General features: G+C 34.2%; 1 protein-coding gene across 2 annotated transcripts; it reads right to left on the bottom strand.

Moving 5' to 3' along the window:
* Window positions 1-6,701: 6,701 nt before the first annotated feature.
* Window positions 6,702-13,764, bottom strand: LOC132303730 (uncharacterized). Of its 2 annotated transcripts, XM_059801120.1 has the most exons (9): window positions 13,527-13,764; window positions 13,360-13,434; window positions 13,129-13,254; window positions 12,850-13,039; window positions 12,644-12,757; window positions 11,283-11,730; window positions 8,728-9,121; window positions 7,074-7,151; window positions 6,702-6,938 (listed from the first exon to the last, which is right to left on the bottom strand). In XM_059801120.1, exons 6-9 carry the CDS (start codon window positions 11,711-11,713, stop codon window positions 6,888-6,890), a joined length of 954 nt encoding a protein of 317 aa, XP_059657103.1. In that variant the 5' UTR covers window positions 11,714-11,730; window positions 12,644-12,757; window positions 12,850-13,039; window positions 13,129-13,254; window positions 13,360-13,434; window positions 13,527-13,764; the 3' UTR covers window positions 6,702-6,887. The 2 variants fall into 2 exon arrangements, with proteins under 2 accessions (XP_059657103.1, XP_059657104.1); XM_059801121.1 differs by lacking the exons at window positions 6,702-6,938; window positions 7,074-7,151 and adding an exon at window positions 8,227-8,502.

The following is a 13,764-nucleotide window of genomic DNA, read 5'->3' as shown; positions in this document are numbered from 1 at the left end:
ATTCTTAAAACTAACGTTATTAGGACTAAATATTCGAGTGTTTTGTCCCATTAAAAGCAGGATGCAGGAAACTCGCCGGGTCAGGTGGAATTGTCACTCCTACTTGTAATGAGGAGTTAATAATGAATGTAAGCTTGGTGGGTTGTTTTGTTTTCCTGAAGGTCAAGGTAAACACGGAACACTCACAAACACACACATGTATATGGTGTACAACCACAATCACTCTAACAAAAAATTCAAAAAAAAAAAAAATCATTGGGGTGAGCTAGGGTTTACTTTAGGTCAACTCAGTACTAGAATTGGGTACAAAGTGCATTAATTTGATTTTAATGGTGGTGGTGGTGGTCTTTTTGGGTTGTGTGGTGGAGAGAGACCACTAATTTAATGGCTATAATAAGGTCCTTCTCAGCACCATGAGATGGGAAGTATTTCTAGATTTTAAATTTTGAACTTGAAAAAATGAGTCCTTACACTTGCATTCCATATAGTCCTATGGTGCAATCCCCAACTAAGAAGTGCAGAGCTCTTCACTCATGCTTAGGTCGTGAACTCTTCACATTTAATTACTTAATGGATGCATTTTTGTAAGATTTGTGAAAAGTTAAATGAATCATTTAGTACTTTCTTTAATTCATTAGTTAAATGTGGACTCCACTAGTCTTGTCACCAAAGAGCTCATCCATGTTATACACATGCAACATCAATGTATCACATTTATATCGAAAATGCAACATATTACATTGAGTTGCAACACGGTATTATCATTAAATTGAAAATGCAGCACATTTATATTGTTTGCAATAGATGGTAGTGAATCTATAATTCGTCGTATTAGTCGATACGCGGTCTGTTCGTAACCTTTTTTTAAAAGTTTGATACCATTACACGTCTCCATATACCGGTCAATTTATACCGATATTCTTCCGAATTCATTACACCGCGATCGTGAACCATGATTGGATCCGGTAAAAGCATCTGGTTTTAGTCAAAGACATGAGAGTTAAAATTGGTTTCAGACTGCTGCCAGGGCTGTGGTTTGCCATCCGTATTTGGATTTGACAGAAGACCTAACAAAATTCAAATGTCCGGTACATAAAATTCAAATGTATTTTTCCATTCTCAACAAAATTCAAATGCTTTTTAGTTCGGAGCACATGAGAACTGTCAAATCCAATTCGATCTAAATCAAATTGTACCGTAGATTAGTTTCCATTTCATAAATAGTTGAATCCTAACAAGATTTTATTTTCTCTCATTTGTGTCTGTAATTTTCTAATTAGTCGAGCGAGAATGGTGTTGGTGGTGGTGGTGGAGTGACAATTATTCTTTCCGTTTCTGAATTTATGTTTCTCTTCTGATGATCTATGTGGGAAACTTTTTTAATTATAAATATTTTAAAATCATTTTGAATGAGTTAATCATTTTTTTTTTTTGGGCAATGATTTAAAAGTAAGAAGTTTGTGGGGACTCCAACTTAAGAATAAATATTTAGGTGCACACAAAGTTTGGATTGGACCGATTTAAAAGTATTTTAAAATTAAACTAAAATTATTACTTAATCAAACAGTGAAATTAATGGAACCGAACATAACCAAATTATGAGAACGATTTGGTTATGTTCAATCCTATGGTTTTAAACTTTTTATAATTCAATCTAATATACATATATATAAAATATATTATATATATTATAATTTTTTATTATAATATTATGATATATAATTGATTAATTAAAAGATTAATCTTATTATTCTATTATTTATATAATACAAAATATATAAATATATATAATTTCTAAAACGGTTTGGTTTGGTCTTGTAGAATTTCAAATCGTAACCGAATCATTTTTAAACGATTTTATATTTTTAAAATACGGGACCAAACCAAACTATAAAAAAATCAAATCAAATATATCGTTCCGAATTGAAATGGTTCGATTTACCGGTTCAATCGATTTTTTATACCGCCTTAATAAATATTTTCTCCGCCCTAATTTAAGAGTCATTTAGGGACAGACAAAAAAACAAAAACACGCACGGCGTCTTGTGTCCATATATATACTAACGTGTTTTTAATACTTACGATTCAGACGAATACGGTGCACCTAATAACCTATAAATATAAATTGAAGAGCACTTAAAAGACCTAATCTTCTCTAGCACACGGCCGCTCCTTGACGAAAAGTAGGAGTACATTTTCCTTTTTGTTTTTGCTCTCCCACAAATTGCGTAATTGGGGTTGTAGAACACGTGTGCAAGGGAAGGTTCTCGAAGTTATAATAAAATCAGTTAATAAACATTAAAAATAAATTTTAAAAAAAAGAAAGTTAAAAGAAGACAAAAGAACCCAGACGAGACAATCACGTGCCGTATATTCTCCGTCAACTGGGACAACTGTTTTTTCCACCCTAATACGTACGTGTCACCTTTCCATTGGATAGCTTCGCACATTTTACGTGTGTGTGGTCCCACATGTTGTAATTATTGTGATTGCCTTAGCTTGATTGCGCGCCACCTTGTGGAATCCTCTCTTCTTTTCAACGTCTTAAACAATTCCCCCTTACAAATTTTTTGTGCTGTCAAAGTGCTTAAAAAATTAATTAATCCCTAATAAAAATGGATTATATAAAAAAGGAAATCAATCTATTTATTCTGCAATATATATATTATTCTTATTTTAAAATCTCAAATAAAACTCGTATTTACTTATCTTGGTAGAAATTTGAATTACCAACTTTTTTATTTTTTTTAACTTTTAATAGGTAAGCAATTTATCTTTAAACGAGAATCTTTAATTGGTAGAATACGTGATATCATTGTTAAATTAAAATTCCGGACAAATAATCGGTTCAATTGATTATTTTCTAAATTTTAATCGGTTCAAACAATAATGTCATGTTAGTGTTAACATGTCGTATTCTGAGATTTAAAGACAATAATATTTTGCTATGTATGTCAAAATGAATACAATTCACTTTATTATTTGTCACAAAACCGGTACCAACACAACTTATTTAATAATATGTTTAATAACATGTCAATAAATTAAATAGACATAAAAAGATTAAGTTATAATAAAATCAGTTAATCTATTTAAAAATAATAATTCATATTAAATTCGAATTACATTGACATATTGTGCCCAATTTTATCATCTCGAAGTTAACGATTTCAAATTTAGTTCAAAATTGGATAAATGAGTGAAGCTCAAACATGATGAACATTCAAAAACAAATTTAAAATCATTTGATCCACAGTTTGAGAGTTTTTTTTTCTTTTAAAAGAAAAAAAGAGACATTTTTATTGAATTGTCTTTTAAAATTATCTTAAAATAAATCAATATCTGTTTTATAATTATAATTTCTTCAAGTACAAATCAAACAAACCTTGGACTTCAATTTGATTTGATTGAATCAATCTTGACCAATCAGATGTTGAACTGATCTAAAATCAATCACTGTTCTATGTAGACGTCTTTTATCGCCTCGACATCGAATCAACTTGAACTCAAAGCCAACGACGTCGTATACCCCGATTGCATCATACTTAAAAAGGCGTACCTTTCAAATTCCAATTTTTTTCAAAATTAGCGTCACATGATTCCATGATTGGGGTGAAACCATGGGACCCACAGTCAAACAGCTGTCCTTCAACTAATCGCCAGCCTGTCAGTCCGGTCAGCTGCCCGAACCAACTGATCCTGTGCCCGAATATCTCTCTCTCTCCTCTCTTTATCTCTCTAAGACGTCCTTTTATATATTTTCTCACCACTACCATAAAAACTCTGCCAAGCGCTCTTTCTGTTTCTCACACACCACAACAGCCTTTTCATTTCCCACTACTTTCTCTCTCTAAAAACCTCCGTCCCTCTCTCTCTACAATGGCGGTGTCTCAGTCCACAGCTTCTCTGGTTGCTCTAATGTCGGTCATCCTCACGGTGTTCACTCTCATCGGAGCATCTGTCGCTGCCGACGCACCGGCTCCGAGCCCTATGTCCTCTGCCGGCGCCATCTCTCCGTCGTTCGCCGTCGGCTCTATCCTCGCCGTCGTGGCCTTCCTCTTCGGATCTGCGCTGAAGATGTGAGATCTATACAACGAGGCTCTCTTTTACTGCTTTTATCACTACTACTATTACTACCGTGCTTGTCACTGTCGATGATCGCATAGAGTATATATACATATTATAAATACATAGAGTTTCTCTGTCTAGGGTTTTATGGATTTATGTAGTGGATTGCTTCGTATTAGTAATGCTGGATCTTGTTTCTAGTATGATGATTCTAGGGTTTTGATTGGGTTTGTATTGAAAAAACACTCTGTTTTGGTGCACAGATTCTCGAAAATGCGTGTTTGATTTTTCGTTCATAACTTGACCTGATGGTTTGTGATCTCTTTAGATGATGCTGTTGATTTTTACTTGATGATGTGTTTGGTTGCCGAGAAATGTGTTGAAAAGAAATTCGTCATTATTAGGGAATTTGACAGAATTAACAAACCAGTCAATTGAAAATTGACAATACAACAATAATGTCTTGTGCTGAATGCGATTGTTTTTAATTTATTTTTTAAGAAATGAAAGCAAATTGTTAGAAGTAATAACCAAAACAGCTTAATTTCTCACACTTTCCTCAATTTTTTCTCGGTAACCAAACGAAGGTTTTTGTCCTTAATGATCCACAAATTTCAGTATATGGTTTCTCAATTTGAGAGGCTTTTATGTTATAGTTTTGGTGAAATTTCATATTTTGTATACTTTCACCATCTTTTTCAAAAACTGGTATATAAAACAGAACTTTGCTTTTGCACTTTTGTAGGATTGTAATGGTGTTAGGTTAACTGTCTATTTTCCTTAGTCCAGAAGTTTATATCTATATATCTATCTATCTATATATATGTATGTATATGTATATTTATGCACAATTATTGTCATTGTGGAAAAATAGTGATATTCATATCCTAATCCACATTCTTTTTTTCTTTTCTTTTTTTATATGACTTAATTACTTGTAAAAGACAGTAATTCTCTTCAATTATTTTCCTTAGTCCAGAAGTTTCTATCTATATATCTATCTATATATATGTATATTTATGCACAATTATTCTCATTGTGGAAAAATTGATGATATTCATATTCCTAATCCACATTCTTTTTTTTTCTATTTTTTTGTATGACTTAATTACTTGTAAAAAGACAGTAATTCTCTTCAATTATGATTGGAAGCGAATTGGTGGCTGGAAATTGAAAAATTAAATAAATTTTATAATATATCAATTCTCATATAATTATTTGAAAAATAATTCATTTATTTCATATATGGGCAGTAATTTCGTTGTTTCATTTTTAAAAAAAAAAAATTGTATGAGATGGGAATTGTTTTTGGTTGTTGGGGAATTATTTTTGGTTGTTGTAAAGTGGTTTGCTGATTGTTTAGTTTACATTTGGAATTATAAGCGAATTGAATTAATATACCTGAAGAGTAGGTGTAATTAATTCTATGAACAATTGAATTCCTTTTGAAAAAGAATTGTGATGGCATTGTAGGTCGTGTGGTGTGTGTGTGTGTGTGTTTTGCGTGTTGCGTGCCTTGTGCTTTTCTACATTAATGAATGGACAATACTGCTCCATGTTATAATTACTAAGGAAATATCTTAGAAAATTATGTTCCTTTTTTAGTAACAAAATAAAATTTTATTTTTATAAAAAAATTGATATTAATGCAACACGAACTTTTTCGTCTTCCAACACGCTTGCATCTAATTACGTAAACACCCTTACATAAAAAAATTCAGCATCCTTTACAAATGCAAAACACCCTAACACATTGGGAAGCGATTCAGTAATTTTCTTTTTAACTTCGTCGATTTAAATCCTAAATCACATTGAAAAAATAGACCTTAGGTCATTAATTCACTTTCGGACAATTCTTAGGTCCTTTTCACATAGTGAGTGAATACATATTTATGGTATATATATAAAGTATATATATAAAGTATATAATATCTCTATAAGTTTTAAAAATTATTAAACATTTAATTTTGAAACAAATAAGGACTTGAATTATGAAAGGACTTAAATGTCCCTCTATAACTGAGTTTAAAAAGCTAAAAAACTATTTAAATATGAAATGACTAAACTATCCCTCTAAAAACTCAACATAAGTCTATAGGTATAACATACCAGAATTATATACCTAACATAAATCATTGTTTGCTCATTTTTTCAAACTTAATGAATTTATGGGTATTATTTGCCTAAATTGTAAGTGTTTTTCTCACTTTATTCTTATCTAATTAAAAGGGGGGAAAAAAGGGATTGAAGGCGGGAGAAAATTTCTACTGTATAAGAGAAATGTTTTGTGGAGGTAACATGTACGGGAGAATTCATCAAAACGTTAAGGGAAGCACCCACCCAAAACGTTTATGGACTAATGGGTCAAAAGGCAAAAATAATTTTAAGAGATGGTAGCTTACTAACCAATAATAAGTTTATGTGGCAAAATAAAATTTTTGTATAACTTCTATGTACTCATGATTTGTAATGCAACGAATATCAAAGCATAGTCCAACTTTCGATGGTAGTACCATATTAATTCATCTTTTCCAAAGCCATTTCTCAATCAAGCACTAATTTGTGGGATGAACTTTTTCTTTTCCTTTTTTGTCCTTTTTCACTGTGGTTACATTATCAGATTGACCACTGTGTTAAAGGAATCATATGACTAAACTATTTTCAGCTTCTCAACAAATACACTGTTCTTGAAAAATAAGGTCACAACCTTTTAAAAAAAAAAAAAAAAAGCCCAACCACATATTTATCAATCACCATCAGAATCACCTTCCTTCCTTTCAACAACACAAACATACCAATTAATTGTTCCACAGTTCCTACTATTCCGAGTCAGACTCCATGTTCCCCATAGCCTTTAACCCTCTTGGTCTCTGCAAAGAATACAAACGCAAAAAGTGTATACAAGTCAATTAAAAAACAAGACAGCACACATCCAATTATGCAAATTCACACACACACACACACACAAATTTCATCTGCATTTGGGCAATAGTGTGTAACTATACCTTCTTAGAGATCTTCTTCTCCCGAACTTCATATCGTTCCAAGGTCAAATCACATAACCATGCCCCTGGACTTACCAACTATGCAACAAAACAAAGTTTTGAGTCATGTTAGGTCCAACTAAAAATACATTAATCAAAGCCAAACACCACCTTAGCTACATGAGTGTGATCGTAGAGAGTAAATAAATTCAACGTTATTATGAATTATTTATTATTCGCATTCATTCATTATCTTTGATATTTGGTGGGTTATCATGGGTTTTGTGTCTCTTGCATTTTGGAAGTTGCTAGTGTGGTCCAGCCTAGAATACAACCATTATGTGTGTGTGTGTGTGAGAGAGAGAGAGAGTGTGGTCCAAGCTGGGATTCAACCACTATTCAATAGAGAGATCATGTATAAATATATGTATATATTCACCTAGTTGTGATTTGCCCACTAATCACCACCATAGACATTGTCCGCCACACCCGTGTCCGAATCCTCAGCTGTACAAAACACGGGTGGACGGCTATGATCACACACACATACGAGTGATCTGACTATCCGGCTACTGGTCCACGCGTGCTGGAACAGTATAGGATCCACCGTACATGACTTTCCGGTGACATTCTTGGAAGGTTTCTGATTTTTATTTATTTAGAGCAGCCCCACTAACATATAAATTGACACGTAGAAAGCGTATTAACGACACCCACCTCTCTTGGAGGTTACAGACTTGGATCAAAAGAAAAGGCAAATATAAATATCACTGACCCACCCCACCAAAATCAACACCCATTACAAAAATCCAACTCTTTTTTCACCTCCAAGAATGACAATTTGGACTACAACAAAAAAAAAAATAGGCTGGATTCATTTAATCTTCTGTTTTTACATAATTCAATATATAATAAATAAATAAACATGCGAAGTTCTTTGGGTCAAAGAAAATAAAATGATAAATACACTCACTTTTTGTTTTTTTCTTAAACAGAAATGTCCCTTACACTTGATTCTTGCGGTTGAATCAAGGTTAATAATGTCATTTCACATTATTAAAGAGAAAGTAATTGACTGCAAATGAAAGTTTTGTAGGTCATATCCATTCCTTCCCTTGTGACAGCCGATAGGGCCCACCATGTTCCGGAATATATTTTGATTCTTATTGATGTATTTAATTTTGAAAAAAAAAAAAAAAGATATTCCCATGTAGAAAGGGAATATATCACATGTTCTTACACTTCCTTTTAGCTGAAAAAATAAAAAAAAATAGAAACAATTGTATTCTCAAATACATTCTCTATGCTTTAACTAATGATACAAAGAGTATTTCTCATTTTCTATATTTGTTTATAAAAAAATAAAATAAGAACAAACAAACAAATATCACTCGCTCAAAAGTATTTTTGTTTTTAGACAATTTAGCACACCTACAGTCTGCAAAAGTACCTACAAATGGAGTGTGAAAGCATTTCAGGAAAAATGAAAATCACTTAAAACTACTGTGTTATAAAAAATAAAAATAAAAAAATTGATGAATTTATTTGGTAAATACATAATAACGTTTATTATCATTTAATCAATTATTAAATGTAATTTTTTTAAAAAAAACCATAATATTAAAAATAATTCGGGGAAGGAAAAAAAAAAACTAAGAAAGAGAGAGAAACTTACGTTGAGGGTTCGTTGAATGAACTTGGCTCTTTTTTTGGGTCTTTGAGGCAGCTTCGACCCTTTGATCGCCATGAAATCCTCCTCCTTCTCCTTGTTCGTCAACGCGATCACAAACTTCGGCGGCCACACCATCGGGATCGCATCACTCCCCGACGACGACCCACCCCTCTTGCTATCGTGCGCCGTCTCCGACGATGCCGACCCACCATTATTATTATTATTATTTATATGGTTGTTATTTTCATTACTAATATGGTTGTGGTTGTTATTATTGCCCATGTTGCTATTATGAGCTGTACCCCTCTTATCCTGCGCACCCCCTCTCTCCGGTGACGCCAGTCCCCGTACACCGTTGCCGTGATGTCCCTTCATACCAATTGAACCCTCTGAATTCCTGCAAAATCACACCAACCAAACACATCATCAGAAAATTCAAAAAAAAAAAAAATAGACAAACAAACCACAGATTTATATATATTTATGTAGATATATATATATATTTATATATGTCATGTATATTTATAAATTATAATTGAATAATAAAGTGAAAAAAATTAATTACGTGTAAAATTACGGAATTGGGCTTTGGGGGGAGGACCAGATCGGGCGCAAGTGAAGGCCTAGTGTTTTGCGTAGAAAATGCGCTTTTTAAGGAGGGTTCAGTTATGAATTTGATTATCGTTGAGAGAGATATTTGGGACTTGGGACGTGTGTGATTGAATCTAACGTGCACAGCTGGGGGACACGAACTGGGAAAAGGGAGTGATATGTGTCTGTGGCAGCGTAATGGCCGTTGGATTCGGTTGATGTTTTTTTTCGTGTTGAGTGTACGTGTCAATATGTTGGGTGGGTGAGGGGAGGGAATGGGACCAGATTGGATCGGACGGTTGAGGATGGTTTGTGTGGGAAGTTGTTTTGTGGACACGTGGCACGAGATGTATCCACTTTCCCAACTCCTCTCAAATGACTGACACCTAACATCCAGAGAGGTGGGAGCTATGATCAGATGTGAACCAAAACATCATAAGCCCGCTACAATGATTATTCTTTCACAAGTTTCACATTTAAACAATGGTTAGGTAAGATGATCAGTGAGGAGGTCAACAATAACCTCTTGATCGCATGTTATGATGAGCGCAATCTCAGGAGATTCGTTGATAACACACGTTCTGTAACAGTAGAAGATTCCAACACAAACAAATATGAGCAAATACATTATATGAGACAGTATTGAACATTCTTCTTGAAAGATCGAGTCTATTCAAATAGTTGAGCAATTTTAACTTATTAATATTTCTTATATTTGTTATGACAAGAATGTCAAGAGTTAGTGATTAGAAAGAAGAGAAAAAATACAATTACTCCGACAAGGCAAACGGAAACTTACACTTGCTAACGTCACTGTGTGGGAATAATTGAATGGCAATTTCCAACCTTTTTCTTGAGGGGATCCTTATCCCAGTGAGAAAGGACAGTCAACAAAGAGGGGCTCCCAATACATGATACAGAACCTCACTATGACCCACCTTATCCCCCATACAACGCAATCCTCTTAATTACCCAGCAAAGAAGTACCAATCCCGCTTCATGAAAATTCAATATTCATAACGCTACATTACATATTAGCCACAATTAATTTTCTTTTCTAAAATACGCATCTACACACGCCTCAAATCATCTCCTATATTTGAACCCAAAAAAACCTATTACGAGGCCGGATGAACCATCATAACCCATTTTACCCACATTCGGGTCGGGAGAGAATCATAAAGATGACGAGTCAGTTTCATTATCCAAACACACAGATATGAACTCATCACACACGCGCGCACACACACATATATATATATATATTATATATAAGTAACTTTACCAAATTCTAATCATGCTACACCAAATTCTAGAAAAAGAAGTCGTCGAAAATAAATAATTAAATAAAACTGTATACAAATCTAACCTTTCGCAAGTGAAAGGGGACTCTCCGAAGCTCCAAAGAACGCCAATGTGCTACTATTGAAACAAGCAACAATCCTCTATTAATTACTGCACATACGAGTCATGATGCACCCTTCTAATTCATGAGCTAGAAACCACACCCCTACTCGCATTTCTCCAGTTGGAATCTTGTGGTGGGCCCACCCATTATAATTCAAAAGATAAATACATATACATATATATACATTTATATATATATAATTTTGATCTTTAAATTTGAAGGATGTATCTCCTTCTATTATTTATTATACTATATGCATACACTTTCGAAACAACCACGTCTAATACTGAACGTGCACCGAACTTGTTTGAACAGTAAATATTGTGACTTTTTATGTTGGGATTCCTATACTGAGCTGGCCCTTTAAGTACCCTAATATGCGTGTACAAATATAAATTTCATCAAATGTAGCAACATATTTATGCAATTACGTTGCTTTAGCTATCTCTCTCTCTCATAAAATACCCAACCAAAAAGGCCTCACAAAAAAAAAAAAAAAGCACCGGAGCGTTTACAACACGCGCTGAAAAAGCATTTAAGAAGTGAAGTGAAGTAGTACCTGAGAATTCGACGAGACGGCGAAGAGGGACGTTGCCGGAGATTGAGAAATCCATTAGTATTATTGTTGGTGATGACGGGTTGATTCAAACCCGATCCCTTGTTGTTATTGGCATCGGATCTAACAACCCGGCGGTCCACGCGAACCGTGGTCGTCCTGTGAACCGGCGCAGCGGCCGAGGCCGAGTCATTGTTGTTATTGTTGTTGTCCTTCACCTGGATCTTCATACACCTGAGCCGCTTCCGGTTCCCCCACTGCAGAACGAACTCAGACGACGCCGTCACCGTCGATCTCGTCACCTCCGACTGATGATAGGTCGATGAGGATGTTCTTAACGTTGTTGCTGTTGTTGTAAATCCATGATCACCACCACCACCTAGTACTCCTCCTACTCTTTCTCGATTGTGGTTGCTATTATTATTCCTCTCCATCTCCTTTTTTATCACACCTGTCCATTAAAAATAAATAAATATTTTTAAATAAAAAAAAAAAATTCCTGAAATGAAATAATTGACTGAGGTTAGCTTGGTTTATCTAATTTATAACTATAGTTAAGCTTTTCTATCTATAATTAAAGTAACTGAACACAGAAAAAGTAAAAACACAGATTTGGAGATCTCTCTCTCTCTTCAGGCCTTTCTATGAATTCAAACAAAAGAAGAGAAAAACAAAATTGATGATTAGTTCTAAGAAAATTCAAGCAGATATTGAACAAAGTAGTGGGTGCTAAAAATAGGTCTATGCAGATCTAACATCTAACTCACTAGAATAATCACGAACCGTCGAACACTGACGGGAAAATGGTGGGTTTCTTCTCCCTCTGTTTGGTTCCCGAGAAAATCGAGCGAAAGAGGAAATCAAATTAAAAGGCTATGAAGCATGGATTTCAGACTCAAACAGTGAGAATTCAGATTTCAATTTCTTCTCTTCACCTTGCATTTTCTCAGCAACCAAACAGAGCAACAAATTTGAGAAAGGGTTTACGGATTACGAGTTCACGAATACTTTTGGATAACGAAAACCCAGAACTTTGAACTCACCATCAGAGAGAGAGAGAGTTGCACAAATTGGTTCTTCCAAAAAACACAATTGAGTTCAAATTTCGCAGAAAATTTCAATCTACGAACAAAATCACTAGGAAAAGGAAGGGTTGATTCAGAAAACGAGAACAAAAACAAAACGCCATAAAGGACTGATTTGTTGCTGAAACTGAAAAGTTCAAACAGCCATTAACGAGTCAAAAACTTGTGAATCAGAATTGAAGAAGATGATACAATCTGGTGACGGAATCGAATTCACACACCGACGACCCGCGAAAAAGAAGAGGAGATGAAGAATTGTTTCAGAAATCGTCGCATTACCTGAAACTTTCAACTTCGTCTTCGACAAACAAAGCCGATACAGAAAGAAGAATCAAGTCGCTTCACTTCGAAAAATCAGGAAGGCTTGAACAGATTGTAGATCATCAAATGAAACTGCAATAAACACAACACATCATATCGTCAGCCACGTCGCAAATCTCAAACTGAAGCTTTTCTTTTTGCCCTAATTCTAATGAATTCCATACCTTCAAGGCCTGAATTTCGACAGATTTGTTACTACCACAACGAAAATCAACACAAGCTTTTGTAGTTTGAATCTTCGAACTATATGTATCTTCAAATTGATGGCTTATTTGAACGAATTCGTATTCAATTCCGATCTCTAGAACCAAGAAACTGATCTTTGCAGTTCAGACTCGTCTCTGAGAAATGTACCTGTAAACAAGGATTGAGCAAAAACAAGAATTAATCATAGAAAACTGGTACAGAATTGAACTATATCTCAAATTTTCTCAATTACGAACCTCTCAATAATCTCTCTCTTTAGTATTTCAGTGAAACACTTGAAATCTTCACAAACAACTGAGAAATCAAAACCAAAACCACTCCAAATTCGTTCGAATAACACCTTCAAAACTTTTCAAATGCATCTGTTAAACATAATCAAACAGAAGATGAGTCTTTTTTTTTTTTTTTTCTTTCAAAATTAATTACATAGAAAACAATACAGCATCAATCTGTGTGAAATTACGAACCTATGAACTCCAATCTCTCTCTTTCTCTCCAGAATTCACGATTTCTGTATTAAATTCAATGAGACGAAACCAATCCTTCAAAAGAAAAGGAAAATTAACTTTAGAGAACTAAAAAACACGATACATAATTCGAAATCAAACGGTGTATTCAATTACAATTTACAAACCTATCTCTCTCTCAGTTAAACAGAAAAATTCTCTCTCTCTCACTACAATATCCGAATCTTCACGAGCTCCAGATCTTCTAAGACCAGGACAACTTCAACATTTAGGCAAACGTGATTCTCACAGAACTTTCCTGGAAAATGCCCTCTGTTGATATGTTTTCCCGAGAAAGTGAAGGAAAAATTAAGGGGAACAAACAGAGAGGAACAGAGCTTCTGATAGAACGGAATGCTCTCTCTC

This window comes from Cornus florida, unplaced genomic scaffold, assembly GCF_030987335.1.
Source record: "Cornus florida cultivar Cherokee Brave unplaced genomic scaffold, ASM3098733v1 CherokeeBrave_3.0.0_Hap2_Chr04, whole genome shotgun sequence".
Taxonomy (NCBI): Eukaryota; Viridiplantae; Streptophyta; class Magnoliopsida; order Cornales; family Cornaceae; genus Cornus; species Cornus florida.
Note: the sequence above shows the minus strand (reverse complement) of the source record. Positions and strands in the feature narration are given on the sequence as shown.

Bases quoted from the DNA above. Each gene is read 5' to 3' on its own strand.
- LOC132303730 (XM_059801120.1), bottom strand. From the start codon at position 11,713: ATGGAGAGGAATAATAATAGCAACCACAATCGAGAAAGAGTAGGAGGA. The intron at 7,152-8,727 runs GTAAGTTTCTCT...TTTGTTGCATAG, and splicing joins TCATTCAACGAACCCTCAAC to TTGGTAAGTCCAGGGGCATG. The intron at 6,939-7,073 runs GTATAGTTACAC...TATTCTTTGCAG, and splicing joins AGAAGAAGATCTCTAAGAAG to AGACCAAGAGGGTTAAAGGC.